The sequence below is a fragment of the Drosophila mojavensis genome, unplaced genomic scaffold (genome assembly GCF_018153725.1).
Source record: "Drosophila mojavensis isolate 15081-1352.22 unplaced genomic scaffold, ASM1815372v1 contig_72, whole genome shotgun sequence".
Lineage (NCBI taxonomy): Eukaryota > Metazoa > Arthropoda > Insecta > Diptera > Drosophilidae > Drosophila > Drosophila mojavensis.
In genome coordinates this window covers 2638500-2660137 of record NW_025318897.1, presented here as the reverse complement: position 1 = coordinate 2660137, position 21638 = coordinate 2638500, and the positions used below count along the sequence as shown (strand labels likewise).

At 44.5% G+C, this 21638-nt stretch overlaps 2 protein-coding genes across 5 annotated transcripts in view; one reads left to right on the top strand and one right to left on the bottom strand.

Moving 5' to 3' along the window:
- Positions 1-5992, top strand: part of LOC122757410 — a 128566-nt gene extending 122574 nt beyond the window's left edge. Inside the window, exon 2 of the mRNA XM_044009375.1 lies at positions 5307-5992. Within this exon, the coding sequence (XP_043865310.1) occupies positions 5462-5992 (531 nt within the window). The 5' untranslated portion in view covers positions 5307-5461. The remainder of the gene's footprint in view (positions 1-5306) is intronic.
- LOC6585851 overlaps positions 1-21638 on the bottom strand; it is a 172558-nt gene that overhangs the window by 101076 nt on the left and 49844 nt on the right. For all 4 annotated transcript variants that reach the window (XM_015160831.3, XM_015160833.3, XM_044009373.1 and 1 more), the window contains exon 3: positions 20155-20822. In XM_015160831.3, coding sequence (XP_015016317.1) covers positions 20155-20670 — 516 coding nt within the window. In that variant the 5' untranslated portion in view covers positions 20671-20822. The remainder of the gene's footprint in view (positions 1-20154; positions 20823-21638) is intronic.

The window sequence follows — 21638 nt, the reverse complement described above, 5'->3', positions numbered from 1 at the left end:
AGAATAAAGAACGCGAAATGAAACAAATTAGATTAAGAAGGATAAAGAAAACGAAATAAAGAAAACAAAATAGATTAAGATGAAATAAAGAAGAAAAGTAAAAGAGAACAAAATAGATTAAGACGAATAAAGAAAAGTAAAGCAAAACTAGAATAAGTGTATAAAGACAGAGAAGAGAATAAAGAAGTAAAATAAGATAGATTAAGACGGTAAAAGCAAACAAAATTGTATAGAATAAGAAAATTTGAGAAAAACAAGTAAGAAAGCTCTAGTCGAGACTACTCGACTACGAGATCCCCTGAACCCTTGGAGTAATAGCTATTTCAATAATTTTTCGCGTCTTTCAGCTTACACAAGAAACACACACACACACACACACACACACACACACACACACACACACACACACACACACATACACACACACACACACACACACACACACACACACACACACACACACATAACAAACATTTACATACATATACACACACAAGCATAAACACGCATGGGCGGCAATGAGCGCTTACTATGAGAACTTAATTGCTTAATATCTTTTTTTGTGGACGTACGATCTTCATGAAACTTTCAGATTATGATTATAACATGAATATGCATGTAATTGCTAAAGCACAAGTCTCTAGTATTTGAAATAAGTCTCTAGTATTTACAAAAGTGATGGTGAGGGGGTGAATTTAGAGGTGGGGGTTAAATTTTAACAAAAACCGAAATTGTATAAATTGCATATAAACATACATACATACAAATTTGGAGACTCTAGCAATAAAGGTGTAGAAGATATAATTTTATAACTGGTTTTCGATAAGGTTTTTTATCGATAAAAAAAAGATCGGGATGAGTTAACGATTTTTAATGATAAACTTGATATGCGCGCTGTAATTACGGACATTAAAAAAAAAATTGAAGTCTCTAGCTCCTATATCTTCTGAAATCGACGCGTTCATACATACGGACAGACGGACAGACAGACGGACAGGGCCAAATCAACTCAGCTCGTCGCCCTGATCGTTCTGCCTGTTACATACATTTCAACAAAACCATTATACCCTGATTTCCCATTGAAAATGGGTTCAGGGTATAAAAAGAGAGATAGAAAAAAAAGAGAAAAAAGGAAGAAATGAAAATGAAAAGAAATGAAGAAAATAGATTAAGTGAGCGAAATAGAGCGAAATATAGAATAAGTGGATAAAAATTGAGTAAGCAAAACAAGTGGAGAATATTAGTATAAGCTAACAAGGAAGCAGAGTATCCAGGCATCACGAATGGAAGGCGGAACATCCCACAGTTCGGGACTAAGCGTCTGCTGGGTCTTCCAGCGCTGTAAAGAGGAATTGATAGCTGTAGCACGGGATCTCGGCCTCGAAGACGAGGGCCGCGTGGAGGATCTGAGAAAGAGATTGTCGTCGCTCATCCAGGGCGGCAACTATTCGGCGGAAATGAAAGGGCGGCTAGTTGAGTGGGAGGCGTGCTTCGCAAAAGAATCAGAATTCTCTCTGGGAGGTGCAGCGACAAGCATGGGCGGCCGCGCCTATCAGAGGTCAGAGCGGGATCTACGGAAAGCTCAAGAACGCGACCCCCTCTCGACAGCATCGCTGAAGCTGAGTGTACCCACGGCGAGTGGTACGACTGGTAGCTGGAGGGATGAGAGGCCGCGGGAATTCTGTTTTGGCGACGAAGACAAGGTGCTCGCACCGGCACCGAAGGCAGATCGTCGGATTCCTGTCCCTTCTCCGCCGCCGGAAAGGCACCCGCTGTGGAGCGTAGCTAAGCAGGTTCGAAAATGGGGGATGATGTACGACGAACGGTCGGATCCCCTTGGTTTTATTGAAATTCTGGAGGAGCGGGCGATCACATACGGGATCGAACTCGACCGGATGCCGAGGGCGCTAAGCGAGGTGCTGGTAGACAAGGCGGCCAAGTGGTTCCTAACCAGTGGGCTAAGAGACGTGCCCTGGTTGGAATTCAAGAAAGAGTTCCTGGTCGCATCCCCGGAATATAGGCTATACGTACGGAGGCACGACTTTTCATCCCTTACACAGTTGACACTAAAGGCTGCAGAATTCGAAAACGTGCGGAATCAGCGGAGGGAACTAGAGAGGAGGACAACGGTGGAGACTGTCTGGCCCAAGTCAGCGGAGGCGCGGCAGAAAAACCCTTTCCGCGCCTGATCCCCAGTCCGGAGGACAGGCCGGGGGGCAAAGCGGGACGCCGGCGACGACACCTTCAGCGGCGGCGACTACCCGGATGATGGCTCAGGACGCTGGATCCAGGCCGAGTCGGGTCTGTTATCGATGTGGACAACTTGGACACTTTTCGCGAGAATGTCGTAGCGCGCCGGTGTTACTCTGCCGACACTGTGGACAGCGAGCTGGAATGCGAGGGAGTGTTGCGAACAGGGCGGCGCGGGAAACGGCCAGGGGCGCCCTCCAAGGGAATGGAGCGGCGCCGATTAGATACTGAAGACGAAGAGAGGTACCCGCTCCGAGTAAAAGAGTGGAAGATCACCGCGACGGTGGTGGTGGGGGGGTCAAAGGATGACCGCCACGATCTACACCGGGGCCACGCGCAGTTTTGTCAGCGATGATTGCGTGCGCAAACGGACGATGCGGGGCGAGCGTTGCCAGGCGGAGTCGCGAATCGTCTGGCCGATGGATCAGCGCTGGACGTGACGAAGATGATGAAGACGGATGTGAGTCTGGCTGGGAAGACGGCGGTAGCGAACCTGCTAATAATGCTGACCATGCTGGACCATGTCATCCTCGGCATGGACTTTCTATGCGCCATCGGTACTACGGTGCGTTGCGGCAACGCAGAGCTGGAGATGAGGATGGTGGACGACGTGGTAGAAGGAGCGTCGCCGTCGAGTAGACAAGGAGTGGAGAAAGGCAGCAACGGTTTTAGAGGGCAAGACCAGCTCGCTAAAGGAGATGCGAAGGAGTCGGGCCCAGAGGTGTTGCGCGAGGCCTCGACGCCAAAGGAGGACCCAAGGTCGGCGATCGCGGTGTCGACAGTTGGAGTTCAGGGTGCGTCAGGGCACGCCGCCCAACGAGAAGGGAGGTGAGAGGAAATGGATGAAGAGAAGCAGAAACAAGAGGAAGCGAATGAACAAAGGAACGCCAAAGGAAGGGCTTGGAGAGGATCTTCCGGCGATAAGGAGGAAGAGACAAGACACTGGATCACAAAAAAAGGAGCTGGGCCTCCCGCGAGAGCTGTGAAGCAGAGCGAGGATTCAAGGTACGGACCCGAGGAGCGGCCACCGGAGCTTAGATCAGTTGAGTTGGAGAAGGAAGGTGACCCCGGAGGCAGCCCGCCGACGGGAGAAGCATCAGAGAGTGAATATGGAGGAAATTAACGATCCGCGCCCAGTAGCAAGGAGTGGCCGGATGAGTTGGAGGAAGAACTGCAAGAGTTTCTAGAAGCGGAGCTGGCATTATTTGAAGACCTCAGAGGCGTGACGCACATTGCTGAACATAGCATTCGGATGAAGGACGACCAGCCTTTGAAGCAAAGGTACTACCCTAAGAATCCGGCTATGCAGAAAACGATCGACGAATAGGTGGACGAGCTACTTCAAGCTGGGGCTATTGAACCGTCGAAGAGCCCACACAGCGCACCCATAGTCTTGGTCAAGAAAAAGACTGGAGATTGGCGCATGTGCGTAGATTATCGACAACTCAACGCCCACTCGATCCCGGATGCGTACCCTGTTCCGCGGATCCTTCACATTTTGGAGAGGTTGCGACACGCACGGTTCATATCCACGCTGGATCTAAAGAGCGGCTACTGGCAGATCCCGATGGCGGCGGATAGTAGGGAATACACGGCGTTCACTTTGCCAGGCAGGGGACTGTTCCACTGGCGAGTGATGCCGTTCGGTTTGCATTCGGCGGGGGCGACATTCCAGAGGGCACTGGATACAGTCATCGGGCCCAACATGGAGCCTCACGCGTTTGCGTACCTAAATGACATAGTGGTCATCGGAGCGACGAAGGAGCAGCATATAGCCAACCTGAAGGAAGTTTTCCGGTTGTTGAAGGCGGCCAAGCAAAGGTCAACAGGAAGAAATGCAGTTTCTTCCGGGAGAAGTTGGCATATCTAGGCCACATGATAAACAGCGAGGGGATTTGCACTGATCCCGCGAAAGTCGAGGCGATCCGGAGTCTCCCATCGCCTTCGAATCTCAAGGAATTGCGGCAATGCCTAGAGATGCCATCCTGGTACAGACGCTTCGTATCAAATTTCGCGTCGCTGGTACAACCGATGATGAAACTTCTCAAGAAAGGTCAGAAGCAGGAGGAGGCATTGCAGAAGCTCAAGGAGAGTTTGACGTCCGCGCCTATCCTGGCCTGTCCCGACTTCTCGGGCAAATTTGTGGTGCAGGCCGACGCCAGCGACTACGGCCTCGGTGCAGTGTTGACGCAAGAAGTCGAGGCTCAAGAACGGGTGATAGAGAGTTATCGAAGGCCGAGCTGAACTACTCGGCCACGGAAAAGGAGTGCCTCGCGATCGTTTGGGCGATCCGAAAGATGCGTTGTTACCTGGAGGGCTACAGATTCGACGTGGTCACGGATCACCTGGCATTGAAATGGCTCAACTCCATAGAAAGTCCCACGGGCAGGATTGCTCGATGGGCACTAGAGTTGCAGCAATATCAATTCGACATACGTTATCGTCGAGGGAGCTTAAACGTACGCACTGTCCCGGCAACCCCTAGGCAGTTGTCAACAGGCAGTGGAAGATGGTCCCCTTTGCGGGTGGATACGGAAAATGCGCGAGAGGATTGCGAAGGAGCCTGAGAAGTTCCAGGATTACGTGGAGGAGAATCGGCAGCTATATCGGCATTTGGGTCATCGGATAGACGAAGAGGATTTTATCCCATGGAAGCTCTGCGTCCCTAGCAGTTTGAGGAGCAGAGTGATGAGGGAGTGCCACGACGTTCCCACAGCCGGACATCAAAGAGTCAGGAAAACGGCTGCACGACTCGCGCAGAGGTACTATTGGCCGGGCATGTTCCGGGATGCCGCCAAGTACGTGAAGCGCTGCGAGACGTGTAAAAATTCAAATGCGTACAACAAAAGCCGGCCGGGCAGATGCTGACCGGGCAAGTGGCGGAGCCAATGGCGGTCTTGTGCGCAGATTTCGTGGGACCTTTACCTCGTTCCAAGCGTGGGAACAATGTTGTTGGTGTTCCACGGCGCTTTCGCTAAGTGGGTGGAGTTGGTGCCACTGAGGAAAGCCACCACAGCGTTGTTGCAGCTGGCGTTCCGGGAACGTATACTCAGCAGATTTGGAGTACCTAGGACATTCGTCTTCGACAGCGGCATACAATTTGCAAGCAGAAGCTTCAAGGCGTTCATGGAATCCCTGGAGGTGACACTCCAGTATACAGCGCCTTATTCGCCGCAGGAGAACCCGACGGAAAGAACGAATCGTGAAGACAATGATAGCTCAATATATCGAAGGCCATCAAAGCTCGTGGGACGAGCTGCTGCCGGAGATAACGCTAGCGGTCAACTCGAGCGTGGCTGACTCCACGGGTTTCACTCATGCATTCTTGATGTTAGGACGGGACAACCGCCTACCCGCCGCATTGTACGACGAAGTCACTCCCGGTTCGGCGACGAAGGAGATCCAGCCCGAGGCTAAAGAAGACAGAATGAGAGAAGCTTTCGACATCGTGCGCAGCAACCTGCATCGGGCGTCGGGGGATCAAGGTAGGCACTACAACTTGAGACAGCGCGACTGGAGGCCAGCGCTGGGCTCGGAGGTCCTTTTGCGACAGCATCAGCTGTCGAATGCGGCGGAAGGATTCGCAGCGCAAAGTCGTCAAATTCATCTCTCCCAATGTGGTGTGCCTGAAAAGGGAAGGCGAACGCAAGAGGAGGGTGGCCAACATAGCGCAGCTGAAACCATTTCACCGAGTAGGAGTGGAGGAGATCGAAGTGATCTCGGACGAAGAAGCAGTGGCTGAGGCGCGGCCAGCGTCGCTTGCCGACGATGATGGAGAAGCGCCCGGCAAACACGACCAATCGCGTTAACAACTAACTTCCCCGTTAACACACCTATTAACGCTAACACTAACGCAGTAGTTAGAGGACCATTTCGGTCATTAACACGGACAAAAAAACAGAAGACTAAAAGTTCTGAACTTACAGGGAAGTACGAAGATGGAGGAGGTCATCGAGATCAGCAGTGATGACGAGGGCTCGATCCGGGTCGAGGACGCGAGCAGCGACAGCGCGGAGCCGTTCTCCCAGGAAGAGGCGCGAAGTCGGCAAAGGAACCCGAGGCTCGGTAGGGAATACTACCGTCGCCAAGAGGAGCGGGCGCCACGCTGACTCATGCATACGGTCCTCCTCTTGACAATGAACGTGCCAACCCGGATGGACGGCCTCATACAACTAATACAGGCCAAGTACACAACTGTATACATCCAGGTACCCAGGGGAACGACGCCACCACTCGTGGAGGAGCCACCATCTCCTCCCCGCCCACCGGTAGCCCGGAGTCGGCTGCGCAGAGATGCTCGGAGGACGGAGCATCGTCGAGATGGGCGACTCCGACACCGTGGACGACGAGTGAGGAGGAAGAGACCCCGGCTGGGGAGGCACGGCAGCAGGGAGCATTGTCCCTTCGTCGACAACCCCGCCCCGGGGACCGCGGCGCGGGGCAAAGAGGAACATGCCAGCGCGTTTCCACGAACTGGTGGGCAAGGAACGAAGAGGTGTGAAGAAGCAGTCCGGGTCGAAGACGCAAGCCCTGGGGAGAGTGGCACCGCAAGCCCCCTTCCCTGACGCCGGACTAGCGTGGACGTCGAAAATGACCATCAGCCGGACTCCGCCAGGATCACGTTGCAATACACGCCGGGCACGGTCGAGAACCGTCGCCTATCGTGCGCGTCTCACTCCAGCGCAGAGCGCCCGACGGACCACGGCCAAGCGGCCGAGCGCAGGCGTCGTCGGCGGCAACGGCGAGGACGACCGGTTTCCGACCGCAAACCGGGCCCCGCATTCCTACTAGCCATCTGTCGCTTTGATGCCGCCGAGTTTTCATCTACATATCGGCAGCGCCGGAAGGAGAGCAAGCCCGAGAGCGGTCAAGAGCGCGGGATGAGTCGGCGGAGACTCACTCGAGCGAGGAGACGCGTTTATTGGCAGACATGGCCGAGTTGCTGGACGGCTGGGAGCTGAGTCTCGAGGAGGCGGTCGGCGAAGAGGACGTAGAATCGGGGAGGATGCTGCCTTTGATCCCTATCGACTGGAGGGTACACCCTGCCGGTACCGAATTGAACGCGGAACTGATCCAGCTTCTGAGGCGGGAGGTGGAAACGCGCAGACGGTGACCCGCTTCCGGGTCGCGGCAGGCGAGCACGCCTACACGGTGACAGTCAACTCGTCGGGGGGTGTTGTCATTTCTCTGTCGAATAAGGGGGCCTATTTGTCCACCTTACATTATACCCATTTTTAGTAGAGAGGAGTTTGAATTAGGAATTATATTTTTTGTTTGTAGTGAATAAGTTGAATATTCTGAAGTGTAGCAGTATTTTGGTTTTAGTAGAGAGAAGTTTGGATTCGGAATTATATTTTAGTTTGTAGTAAATAAGCGGAAACGGTTGAACTATGTTTTGTTTTATTTTGAAGTGACGCAATTGAAGTCGTCGATTTATATTTTTTGTTCATAGATAATGAGTTGAATTATGAAGTCATATTTTGGTAGAGAGTAAGTTAGGCAATAAGTATAATAAGCATTAGTTTGTAAAATAGCACTAAGTAGTTAATAAGTAGTCATAAGTGTTATAGCAGTTAGTTTTAGAACATAAGAAGAAATTCAAATTAGTGGGCGGGCACGCGATCAGCAATACAACCGTGCGGCTCGAAAGCTCGTAGGGGTGAATTGCATTGCTGGTCGCGTGGTGAAATCTGCACAGCAGCAGAAAGGGATTGAAAGCTGCGTGCAAGATTTAGTTAGTTTTGAGCTCTCGGAGTGAGCAGACGTCCGCAAAAATCGAATCGGCAAATTGGTATTAGAATTGAGGTTAAGCTTGGGAGCCTCATAATAAAGTAAGCACATGTAAAAATGGTCGTGTATTCATTTATTGTTAGTTCATCTAGCTTATTGACTCTTGATACTAACTGCAATAAACAAAAACAACACTAACTGGTAGTTTGAACGTGGTTACGACCCGTTCGCCAGAAGGGTAGTGAAAATCGCGTGGTCTGTGAGTGAACGCCGGCTGCAACGCTAGTCGTTCTTCGACCCGCGATCTATCATTTGTAGTGGCCCCACTAACTCCCCACAGCACGCCTTCGCAACCCCGACCCCTGCAATCTAGAGTGTGCTTGATCGCGGCACTCGATTGCTGCCGCCCTCCCGCGTGCGAACGCGTGGGCGTGGTCGGCGAGTGCAGGCCGCGTGGTCACCTAACCTATAACAACTCCCCCTCTCCCATTTCTCTAACTCTGTATTGTCCCGCACTAACTTATAAATTTCTTGTAAGTTATGGCCCTGGGCAGACTGAGACTCTGACCCCGTCTGGAAAATTAATGTAACCTTACAACGCGTTCAAACATACGGACAGACGGACGTCATCAGCGACAGGGAGAAAGGTTTAAAGATAATTTGATTGAGCTCAGGCTGTTAATGCGCCAGGCAAGGTACAGCGCGGCGCAAGATCTGCATATGGTGTATGAAAACGCGGCCCCCGAATATAGATTGTATGTGAGGCGTCATGACTTCACGAAGTTGACACAGCTGACTCAAATGGCGACAGAATATGAGAACGTCCAAAACCAGAGAAGGAGCTGGGAGAGGAAATCGGGTGCGAGCCATTCGAGGGCGCCTTGGACGGGGCCAACTGACAGTCAGTCTGTAAACCCGTTCCGTATGCAAGCGCCGGAGCCGCGGGCTGAGCGGCAAGGCCTGGACCAAGTCGCAGCAACAGCAACCCCGCCAACGGAGGCGGTGCACCGCATGATGGCCCAGGATGCCGGATTCGGTTTCGATCCGCGTCGGGTGCTCTACCGATGTGCGCAAGTTGGACACTTCGCAAGGGAATGTCGTAACGCGCAGGTACTGTTTTGTCGACGATGCGGAAGAAGAGGGTGGAGCACACATGAATGTTGCCTACAGACGGATGCGGGAAACGGGTAAGGGCGCCCTTCCATGGAGAGGAGCGGCGCCAATTAGCCCCAGAGGAGGGAGGCATATACGCGTTGAAGGTAAAGGAAGGGAAGATCGTCTCGGCGGTGAGGATTGGAGGTCAGAGGATGACCACAACAGTCAACACTGAGGCCACGCGCAGTTTCATGAGTGAAGACTGTGTGCGCCAAAAGGCGGTCGAAGGAGAGTCACAGGAGATGCGGTGTAATTAAATAAAAGTTGACCGTTTGGTTTGATCGTTGAGCAGAGAATGTTCTCCGTATTTTATTCAAATTAAATCTTAGCCTAAAATACATAGAGTTTACATAAAGAATTCTGTCGCTAAAAGCAGCGGCAGAATAGAGGTAAATAGCATGTTGTATGTGTGTGTATATATGTTTGTATGTACATGCAGAAGGCATATACATATATTCAGGTGTTTAAGCTACGGCGTGGACGAGAACGTAACAATGCTTACGTTGCAGATCCCACGCTGCAGGTCAGTCTATACATAAGTGACCGATCATATTACGGCGCTTATGTATAGCTGTTATAATATAAATAAAGCAACAAAGTGTTGCTATGTGGTGAGCATGATACTCTTACTTATATTTTGGGCATATGTCAACTTCATATATTGTATACACTACAATACTGTGAGCATATGCTCCCTCTCCTCCCCTTTTTTAAAAAAATAAGGTAAATAATGTAGTTATTTAAAACAAGTAAGAACGTTGCAGTCGGGCGATACCGATTGCAGAAGACTCATTCACAGCCCAAACGCTGTCAACCAGAGTATATAGTGCAATTTTCAAGTCTAGTGCCCAGCAAAATACACGGCATGATGCCATTAAAATTGGAAAATCATCGATACCTATTGCATTCAAATTACATACATATATAATTTATACAATCTTGATTTTTATTATATATTTATATCCATACATTGGATACCGGCTTCAAGCTAACAGCAGATCACCGCTATTTTCCTATGCTTGTGCACACACTCATCGTCTATTCTATGCGTACAGACAGAAGCGCGCCATTTCTCACATTCTTAGAATTTCGATTGATTTCTGGACTTTCCGTTACTGTAGTTTTGTCTGATGACGCTCTTTTATTAAGCTATTCTATTTTAGCAACTGATTGCTCGAGCAAAGCAGTGGCGCGGGTACTACGGGCGATGCAAGTAATGTTAGAGCAGAGAAGGTTCGAACCTTTACTATGTTATTTTTTTTCATACATATATCGTTTTTTATAAAATAGATATTTTATTGGGAAGGTGCGAGCTTGACTGAATGACACTTAATACTTTTCATTTTCTTAGTCGAATAATTTTATAAGTTTAAATTTGTTTCTTCTTAAATAGCCCTCAAATACATATACGCAAATACATACGTATGTATATATGTAAGTCTGCACGCATAGCATCAAGCATTCCAGCCTTATACTCGCGCTCATTTGTATGTGTGTATGTATGTACACATAAATGCGTGCTCTAGCATATTCTAAGAATCGCGTTGCGATTGATTTGTCTTTGCATTGTTTTTGAATTTCCAGCCGCTACACTGGCTTTTGGTTTTAACTATTGTTGATAGAAACGACGCTGTGGTGCTGTAGGCTGTAGCGCCGACGATCTTTATTTTAGCTATTTTGACAAACATGCTGTTTGGGTTGGGTGCGAGTTCAAATCCCGCGGAAAACACTTTTTTGTAAATGGCAAATTTTTGTTATTTTAGCTTTTTTATATTTTATTAATTTTATAAAAATGTTTCCTTCCGCGCTATCAATGCCTATTAAGCCTACTTATGTGTACATATACATAAATAGATGGCTGACGCATATAAATGTCGCAATACGGGCACTGTAAATGCCGATTGCCACGCCCCTAGTGGCCGTAGACTCCTCAATTTTAGCCAGTTCTTAGAACGAGCAACCGGTTACCTAAATGCAAAATTTGAATTCTTACGCTCAAAAAAAGTGAAAATTACAGGGTATTTTTCGATATGCCACGCCCCTAAAAAGACTTAAAAATTATTTTTGGGGCATCGATAGAGGAGGCTACCAGTAACTTAACTATCCAAATTTGAAGGTTCTAGCTCTTAAACTGTAGGAGATATAAGCTTTTGCGGTTTGCCACGCCCCCTATGGGCGGACATATATCTACCATAGCTCGTTGGACGTGGGTGGTCAACCCGCGTATATATACAAAATTTCAGGTCTCTAGCATCAATAGTGCCTAAAATATAACAGAACTCGAAAAATCATTATATGTTCAGGTCCGATTTGCCACGCCCCTAATGGGCGGAGATATATCCGCCATAGCTTGTGATCTTGGGTGGTCGGCGCGGATCTACATACCAAATTTCAGCTTTCTACTTCAACAAACATGATTTCTGGTATATCGGAAAATGCATTTTCCGATTTGCCACGCCCCTAGTGGGCGGATCGGGAAAATTTTAACACTTTATAAATCGGAGATATACACGAGTATGTGTTCCAAATTTCAAGTCTCTAGCTTCAATAGCGCCGAAATAGATTGCGTTCATACGGACAGACGGACGGACAGCAAGACGGACATTGCACAAAACCAATATACTCATTTCACTTTCGTGAATGAGTCTAATAAAAATTATTATTATTATTTGTTTTTTTATACCCTGAACCCATTGAAAATGGGAAATCAGGGTATAATGGTTTTGTTAAAAGTATGTAACAGGCAGAAGGAGGCGTGGCACACCCCACAAAGTATATATATTCTTGATCAGGGCGACGAGCTGAGTCGATTTGGCCCTGTCCGTCTGTCTGTCCGTCCGTCCGTCCGTCCGTCCGTATGTATGAACGCGTCGATCTCAGAAGATATAATAGCTAGAGACTTGAAATTTTTTTTCCTAGGTTCGTGTATATCACGCGCATATCAAGTTTTTCTTTATATATCGATAACTACTCCCGATATTTTATTATCGATTAAAAACTTTATCGAAAGCTAGTTATTTAATTATATCTCCTACACCTTTAGAGCTAGAGCTTCCAAATTTTATATGTAGACTTATATGTATTTAATATAATTTCGATTTTTGATGTAATTTACCTCCCACCCCTATATTCACCCCCTCACCCTCACCTTTGTAAATGGCGTATTTCAAGTACTAGAGACGTGTGCTTTAGAATGTGCACACATTTTTACCATATGATTACGCTCTGAAACTTTCATTAAGATTGTACGTCTAGAAATTAAATTATTCAACAAATAAATTCTTATAATGTTGCCCACACTGCAGCGCAGCCCAAGCGCAGTCGCTGCTTACTGCGCAGTTAGCAGAGCGCGTTCTACTACGTGCGTGTGTATGTATGTGTGCCGAAAATAAGTGCAGACTGATTAGAATATCAGATTAGAGGGTTCAGGGTATCTCCTAGTCGAGCAGTCTCGACTAGAGTCTTCTTACTTGTTTTTCTATACGTTATGTTGTATTCTTAAGACAAAATATTTTATGTTTTTACATATATATGAAATTTTTTTTTTTTACAAAAAAAAGTTGTTTTTTTTTTTTGTATTATATTATATATGAGGAAACAAATTTTTTTTTTGTATTTTTTTTTTTTTTAATTTTATATTTTAACAATGTATTGCAAATTTTGCTTTTGTCTTTTTTTTTTTTGTACCCTGAACCCATTGAAAATGGGAAATCAGGGTATAATTGTTTTGTTAAAAGTATGTAACAGGCAGAAGGAGGCGTGGCAGACCCCACAAACTATATATATTCTTCATCAGGGCGACGAGCTGAGTCGATTTGGCCCTGTCCGTCTGTCTGTCCGTCCGTCCGTCCGTCCGTATGTATGAACGCGTCGATCTCAGAAGATATAAGAGCTAGAGACTTGAAATTTTTTTTCCTAGGTCCGTGTATATCACGCGCATATCAAGTTTTTCTTTATATATCGATAATTACTCCCGATATTTTATTATCGAAAGCTAGTTATTTAATTATATCTTCTACACCTTTGAAGCTAGAGCTTCCAAATTTTTAATGTAGACTTATATGTATTTTATATAATTTCGATTTTGGTTGTATTTTACCCCCCACCCCTATATCCACCCCCTCACCGTCACCTTTGTAAAAGGCGTATTTCAAGTACTAGAGACGTGTGCTTTGGAATGTACATACATTTTTACCATATGATTACGCTCTGAAAGTTTCATTGAGATTGTACATCTAGAAATTAAATTATTCAACAAATAAATTCTTATAATGTTGCCCACACTACAGCGCAGCCCAAGCGCAGTCGCTGCTTACTGCGCAGTTACGTGCGTGTGTATGTATGTGTGTCGAAAAGAAGTGCAGACTGATTAAAATATCAGATTAGAGGGTTCAGGGTATGTTTTTTATTTAATTTGTTTTTTAATTTAAAAAAAAAAAAATAAATTCATTTCATTGTTCAAGCGATGATGGTAATAGTAAAATGATAATTATTATGTAAATATTTTTAAAATATTTTTATTTTTATTCATTTTGATTATCTTTAAATTGGTTGATCATACCAATTGTATGTCTTCATCTGTTTCCATGTCCGTAATGAACGTCTTCATTGGACCGTACTTCAGAAAAAAAATTTGAATATTGCTTTGGCAACAGTTGTTGCACTTTTATTTGCAATTTCAGACAGTAAAATTATCATTGTGTGTAAACAGTATCGCTTCTCGATCGTTATTAACTATTATTAGGGTCACCGGCTTGAGTAGCGCTACTCTAAAATATGTTATTGCCCTTATTATTAAAAGAGTATGTTGAAACTAGTTCAAAGATCTTTTGCACGGTGCCTCTTGAGTTGGCTGATTATATATACAGCGGCTTGTCATGCAAGCCTTTGGAAAATCTGACCTAAGTCGAGAATTCCATTGGAGTACAAAATCGCTAACATCAATTCTTGCTATAATTTCTTCATGTTTCTAAAAACATGTCGATTTGTTATATGCAAGGCCACTACTTTTCATATTTCGTCATTACAAATGACGTTGGGCTTAGAAGCGTTTGTTAAGAGATTGCATAGGCAAATCTTCTTGAACATATCCTGCAGGAATTTACTGTTTACACGAATAAGGCTGGCGGACGGGTCGTCGCTAGACGTGACGAGAACAATGAAGGTGATCGTGACTCTCGCGGAAAAAGCAGTGCAAATGACGGTGCTCTTCATGTCGACTATGTTGGATCACATCGTATTAGGAATGGATTTCCTCTGCGCTGTGGGGGCGACGCTACGTTGCGGTGACACGGAGGACAGAAGAGACGTCGAAAGAGAGCAGCCACTCTGGGGACGAAGAGGCGCTCGCTCGACGTGCGAGCTGTGAAGGGGAGAGGAGGTTGAGCCCCGAGGCGCGGTGCTAGACCCCGCCGTCGGGGAAAGGGAAAGCTCGGGCAGACGCAAGGTCGCAGATGGCGCCGAATATTTGCGCGGAGGCAGACAGGAAGGCAGGCGAGCGGCTTGATGGGCAACCGGGAGAGCACCCCCCGATACAAGAAGCAGTGGGTCCGGAAGAAGAAGATGACGCGGGGCTTTCCCCCGTGGGATGGCCAGAGGACTTGGAACCCAACTTGAAGGAGTTCCTGGAGACCGAGCTTGCACTCTTCGACAAGCTCAAGGGGGTGTCTCACGACACGGGACACAGCATCAGGATGCGAGACATTAAGCCGCTCAAACAAAGGTACTACCGGAAGAGCCCGGCCATGCGAAAAGTAATCAACGAGCAGGTCGACGAACTACTCAGGGTCGGAGCCATTGAGCCGTCGAAAAGCCCGCACAGTGCGCCCATAGTCTTGGTCAAGAAGAAGACTGGAGAATGGCGCATGTGCGTGGATTACCGGCAGCTCAACGCCCACTCGATACCGGGCGCGTATCCGGTTCCTAGAATCAACCACATCCTAGAAAGATTGCGACAAGCCCGCATCAAAAAAGTGTGCAAAACGCTTTACACTACTTGTCCAGTCTATGTGTTCTCTGGTTAGTGGTACATATTACAGGCCTGCACGAATGCATTTGAAGCGCTAAACGATAGGGCTGCAAATCCATCGATGGTGGCTCCACTCGATAATTTCTCCATCGATGGAAAAAACTATCGAGTATATCGATGGCTCCATCGAAAATTTAAAAGGCTGATGGAGAAGATATTATGAAATTTGACTACTATTCAAATTTTTACATTATTTACATTTAAATATTTCGCAATTTATATTGTATTTGAATTTTCAAAATTTTTCATTTTTGTGTCATTTTAAACAATATTATATTTAATTGATTTTCTCAAATATAATTCTTCTTATTAGTATAAAACAATAACAACAAGTTAGAAGACTCTAGTCGAGAGTGCTCGACTAGGAGATACCCTGAACCCTCTAATCTGATATTCTAATCACTGTGCACTTCTTTTTGGCATACATACATACATACGCACGTATTAGAATGCGCTCTGCTAACTGTGCAATATGCAGTGACTGCGCTTGGGCTGCGCTGCAGTGTGGGCAACATTATAATAATTTATTTGTTGAATAATATAATTTCTAGACGTACAATCTTAATGAAACTTTCAGAACAATATTATAATGCTCAAATGTATGTACATACCAAAGCACAAGTCTCTAGTATTTGAAATACGCTTTTTACAAAGGTGAGGGTGAGGGGGTGGAAATAGGAGTGGGGGATAAATTTTAACAAAAACCGAAATTGTATAAAATATATATAAGTCTACATTTAAAATTTGGAAGCTCTAGCTCTAAAGGTGTAGGAGATATAATTAAATAACTAGCTTTCGATAAGGTTTTTAGTCGATAATAAAATATCGAGAGTAGTTATCGATATAAAAAAAAAACAACTTGATATGCGCGTGATATACACGGACCTAGGAAAAAAAATTTCAAGTCTCTAGCTCTTATATCTTCTGAAATCGACGCGTTCATACATACGGACGTACGGACGGACGAACGGACGGACAGACAGACGGACAGGGCCAAGTCGACTTAGCTCGTCGCCCCGATCAAGAATATATATACTTTATAGGGTCTGCCACGCCTCCTTCTGCCTGTTACATACTTTTAACAAAACCATTATACCCTGATTTCCCATTTTCAATGGGTTCAGGGTATAAAAACAATAAAAAAGGTATTCATTTTCAAACAACCGCTCTGTCGATATTAACTTTTTTTATGATGACATTTCATATGTCATGGCATTTTACAAATTTATCTATTTTATTTAAATGAGATGAATCATTTGATCTCACTGGATGAGCACTTTTGAGATGCTCTAGCGAATTCGTATTGCCGTATTGCCACTTGTTCTGTATTCTTTTTCGCAAAGGCAACACTTGGCAAACATTTTGTGTTGGCACTTGTCAAAGTGTATCCAAACCTGAGATGTCTTTATTCTTTTTTTCGCCTCATCAGCATCAAACATGCCGACCATGTATCAGTATATTGGTTTTGTGCAATGTCCGTCTTGCTGTCCGTCCGTCCGTCTGTCCGTCTGTCCGTATGAACGCAATCTATTTCGGCGCTATTGAAGCTAGAGACTTGAAATTTGGAGCACATACTCGTGTATATCTCCGATTTATAAAGTGTTAAAATTTTCCCGACCCCCGGCGTTTCAAATCGGAAAATGCATTTTCTGATATACCAGAAATCATGTTAGTTAAAGAGCTAGAAAGCTGAAATTTGGTATGTAGGTCCGCGTCGACCACCCAAGATCACGAGCTATGGCGGATATATCTCCGCCCATTGGGGGCGTGGCAAATCGGAAAACCCTGTATATTCTACAGTATTAGAGCGGAACTTAACTACTAAATTGTTGATGGGATGTGAATGAGTATTCCGCAGTCGGTAACGCCCGACTGCACCGTTCTTACTTGTTTTTTGTTTCGTTTCATTTGTCTAAGAGCTGGGATCGTCGCGAACAATTTTCAATATCTGTGCGCTGCTGCTATTTGAGAGATCATAGAGAGAGAGCATAAAGAGAGGGAGAGAGTGAGTAAGGGAAGAGGAGCGCATAACCGTACTTCATTTGGGAACGTGTGCATTTCGTGGCAGCGGTCGCACTGATTTTGTCGTGCCTTATTTTCCCTGCTTGAGCCTCAAAAGACCGAGCTGAGCAAGTACGAAGTTGTCTGGTCTCCCAGTACATTCTTTCGTCGTTGAAAAAATTTGTTCCAGATGTCTAGTCTATGTGTTCTCTGCTTAGTGCTTGCATTTAAACAACTAATTATACCCTGAACCCATTTTAAATGGGAAATCAGGGTATAATGGTTTTGTTGAAATGTATGTAACAGGCAGAAGGAGGCGTGGCAGACCCCACAAAGTATATATATTCTTGATCAGGGCGACGAGCTGAGTTGATTTGGCCCTGTCCGTCTGTCTGTCCGTCTGTCCGTCTGTCCTTATGTATGAACGCGTCGATTTCAGAAGATATAAGAGCTAGAGACTTCAATTTTTTTTAAAATGTCCGTAATTACAGCGCGCATATCAAGTTTATCATTAAAAATCTATAACTCATCCCGATCTTTTTTTATCGATAAAAAGCCTTATCGAAAACCAGTTATAAAATTATATCTTCTACACCTTTATTGCTAGAGTTTTCAAATTTTTAATGTATGCTTACATGCAATTTATACAATTTCGTATTTTGTTAAAATTAACCCCCCACCTCTAAATTCGCCCCCTCACCCACACTTTTGTAAAAAGCGTATTTCAAATACTAGAGACTTGTGCTTTGGCAATTACATGCATATTCATGTTATAATCATCTGAAAGTTTCATAAAAAAAGTTATTAAACAATTAAGTTCTCATAGTAAGCGCACACTGCAGCCCATGCGTGTTTATGCGTGGGTGCTTGTGTGTGTATGTGTTTGTGTATGTGAGTGTGTATATGCGTTTGTGTCTGTATGCGTGTGTGTGTATGTATGCCTGTGTGTGCGTACGTGCGTGTGTGTGTGTGCGTGTTTCTTGTGTAAGCTGAAAGACGCGAAAAATTATTGAAATATCTATTGCTCCAAGGGTTCAGGGGATCTCGTAGTCGAGCAGTCTCGACTAGAGCTTTCTTACTTGTTTGAATTGTTCGCTAACTTTTAAAACAAATCTTTCGAAAATTTCTGACAGCGCGCTATGGGCGATTTGTCGATTTTGGCGACATAAAGTCGAAAAATAAAGCTAGGAGCCTATTTTTATACCCTGAACCCATTGAAAATAGAAAATCAGGGTATAATGGTTAACTGAAAAAGTATGTAATGGGCAGAAGGAATCATCGTAGACTCCATAAAGTATATATATTCTTGATCAACACGACGAGCTGAGTCGATATAGCCCTGTTCGTCTGTCCGTCCGTCCGTCCGTATGAGTGCGTCGATTTCGGAAGTTATAAGAGCAAGAGAGCTGAAATTTGGCATGCATACTCGTGAGTACCATACGCAATAAAAGTTTATCATATTTTTTCGATAACTCGTCCGATAACTTTCTTATCGAGAAAAATCGAAATATTGATTTGTTGTTTTCAGCTTAACTTGAACACTTTAAGAACTAAAGACTTCAGATTTACTGTGTATATACTGTTGATCGATACAAAGATTTCGTAATTTACAGATTTTGGATACCACGCCCTCTTCTCCCCCAATTTGTAAAAAACGCATTTCAAGTAGTAGAGACATGTTCTTTGGAATGTATGCACATTTTTACCCCATGATTGCGCTCCAAAAGTTTCATTAAGATTTATGTCTACAAAAGAAATTATTCAATAAATAAATTCTCATAATATTGCCCACAATGCAGCGCAGCCCAAGCGCAGTCGCTGCTAACTGCGCAGTCGGCAGAGCGCGTGCTTATACGTACGTGTGGAAACATGTTTATGTATGTGTGCATAAAAGAAGTGCAGAATGAGTAGAATATCAGCTTAGAGGGTTCAGGGTATTTCCTAGTCGAACAGTCTCGACTAGAGCCTTCTTACTTGTTGTACCCTGAACCCATTTTCAATGGGAAATAGGGTATAATGGCTTTGTTGACATGTATGTAACAGGCAAAAGGAGGCGTGGCAGACCCCTTGATCAGGGCGACGAGCTGAGTTGATTTGGCCCTGTCAGTCTGCCTGTCTATCCGTCTGTCAGTATGTTTGAGCGCGTCGATCTCAGAAGATATAAGAGTTAGAGACTTGAAATTTTTTTTCCTAGGTCCGTTTATAGCACGCGCATATCGAGTTTTGCTTTAAATATCGATTACTTGTCCCGTTATTTTGTTATCGATTAAAAGCATTATCGAAAATCGGTAATAAAATTACAGTCTCAACTAGAGCTATCTTACTTGCTATACCTAAAAGCTTCAACAGATCAGCTGATTTTAAGGCGTTCCATAAAGAAAGAATTGACTCCCGGTACAAAAAAAATGTTTTTCCATCTAATTGGAGTGCTAACAATTAAGGAATAGCAAATTTTTCTTAATATTTCAGCATACATTTTTAGACTTTATGCTACCTATCACGGAAAATCACCCATAGTGCAGCGGTTTAAATACCATGAAACTGGGATATCAAGGTAAAATGGGTTTGTGAACAGAAGGATGGGTAGCAGACATAAAGTATATATATTCTTGGTCAGGATGTCGATCTGAGTAATTTGAATACTCTTAAGCCTAGAGACATGAATAAACAAATGAGTTCTCATAATGTAGCCCACACAGCAATCCAAGCGCAGTCGCTGCTAACTGCGCAGTTAGCTGAGCTCGTGCTTATCCGTGTGTTGGAAGATTAAAATATTGCATGAATGAAGCGTAGAATGATTAGAATATTAACTCTTTGCAAGTTTCAGAAGATCTCGTCTGCAATAAGTTTACTCATTTTTGCTTTAATAAACACATTAGTGCGTATATTAAATTTTAATTAATATATAAAACAGATCATGTAGAGTTCAAGGAATCTTTTAATTAATCGGGGACCTAAATTCCTACACGGCTCAGATCAACCATACTCACCTTATCGAATGCCATTGGACGAGAAAGCTTTTCAATGGTTTGCTGCTGGGGTAGTTGTGAGGATCCACTAAATCCAGTATCACTAGTGTAGTTGGGCTGATGATATGACCCAATTGCTGCTGGACTTGTAGGCTGCTGGTGGTGCATATGGGGATGATGTTGTGCATAGTTATGTCCCAAGGAACCTCCACTCAAAGCAGTGGTATTAATGGTTGCTGAACTGGAACTCAACGCAGAACACCTTTCACCATTCGCATTGGTACTGGCACTGCGAGTAAGAGCTGTTAACGTGGCAAAACTTTTTTTTGTCGAGGATTGCATGAACGACTGATGTGAAATTAATGGCTGTGGGTTCTTTGTATATTGTGATATTCGCACCAAATGTTCCTGCGTTTGCTTTTGTGTTTCTATATTATGCTCTGTTGTTGACGTTGGCAACGTTTCAACAGTGATAAACGGATTGCAAAGAACCAACTGTTGTTCTCTGTTCGGTTGTAAGCGACCAGGTGGCTCCATTGCTCTTTTTGCAGAAATTTCTCAGATATACGTATGTTTCTTTGCTTACTCAGATTAGTTCTATTTTTTGTAAATATTTTTCATTTATACATTTTTTTCAAAATTTTTATTTAAAGCTGCTCAATGTTACTATCCAAATTCCTGCATATATGCTGAAATAATTAGAACAAACGTTATTAGAACGTTATTAAACGTTATTACATACAATGTAAGTATATTTGAAGCAAATAAATATCTGCACCCTAATTAGCAGTTACAAGGCATTGTCTGTATTATATAATGAACATGAAAAATTCAAAGTAATTTAAACAAGTAAGAAAGCTCTGCTCGAGACTGTCCGATTACGAGATCCCCTGAACCTTTCGTGCAACTGATATTTCAATAATTATTCGCACATGCACACACACACACACACACAGACATACGCACGCAGGCAGAAACCCGCATTAGCTGCAATGCACTGCACCCCTGTAGTGGTGGCTTACCATGGGAACTTAATTGTTTAATAACTTTTGTTGTCGATGGACGATCATGAAACTTTTAGATTATGAATATAACAAAGATATGTATGTATTTGCCAAAGCACAAGTCTCTTGTATTTGAAATACGCTTTTAAAATATGTGGATGAGGGCGGTGAATATAGGAGTGGGGGGTAAATTAAGACAGAAATTCTATAAAGTACATACAAATCTATATTGAAAATTTGGCGACTCTAGCTTTAAAAATGTTGCAGATATAAATTTATTACTGGTGTTCGATAATGTTTTTAATAGATAATAAAATATAGGGACAAGCTATCGATTTTTAAAGCAAAACTTGATATTCGCGTGTTATATACGGACCTAGGAAACAAATTTCAAGTATCAGACGGGCGGACGAACAGACGAACAGACAGACAGAGCTAAATCGATATGTTTGTAAAAGGAGCTTAAAATACATGCATATCTATGTTATAATCATAATCTAA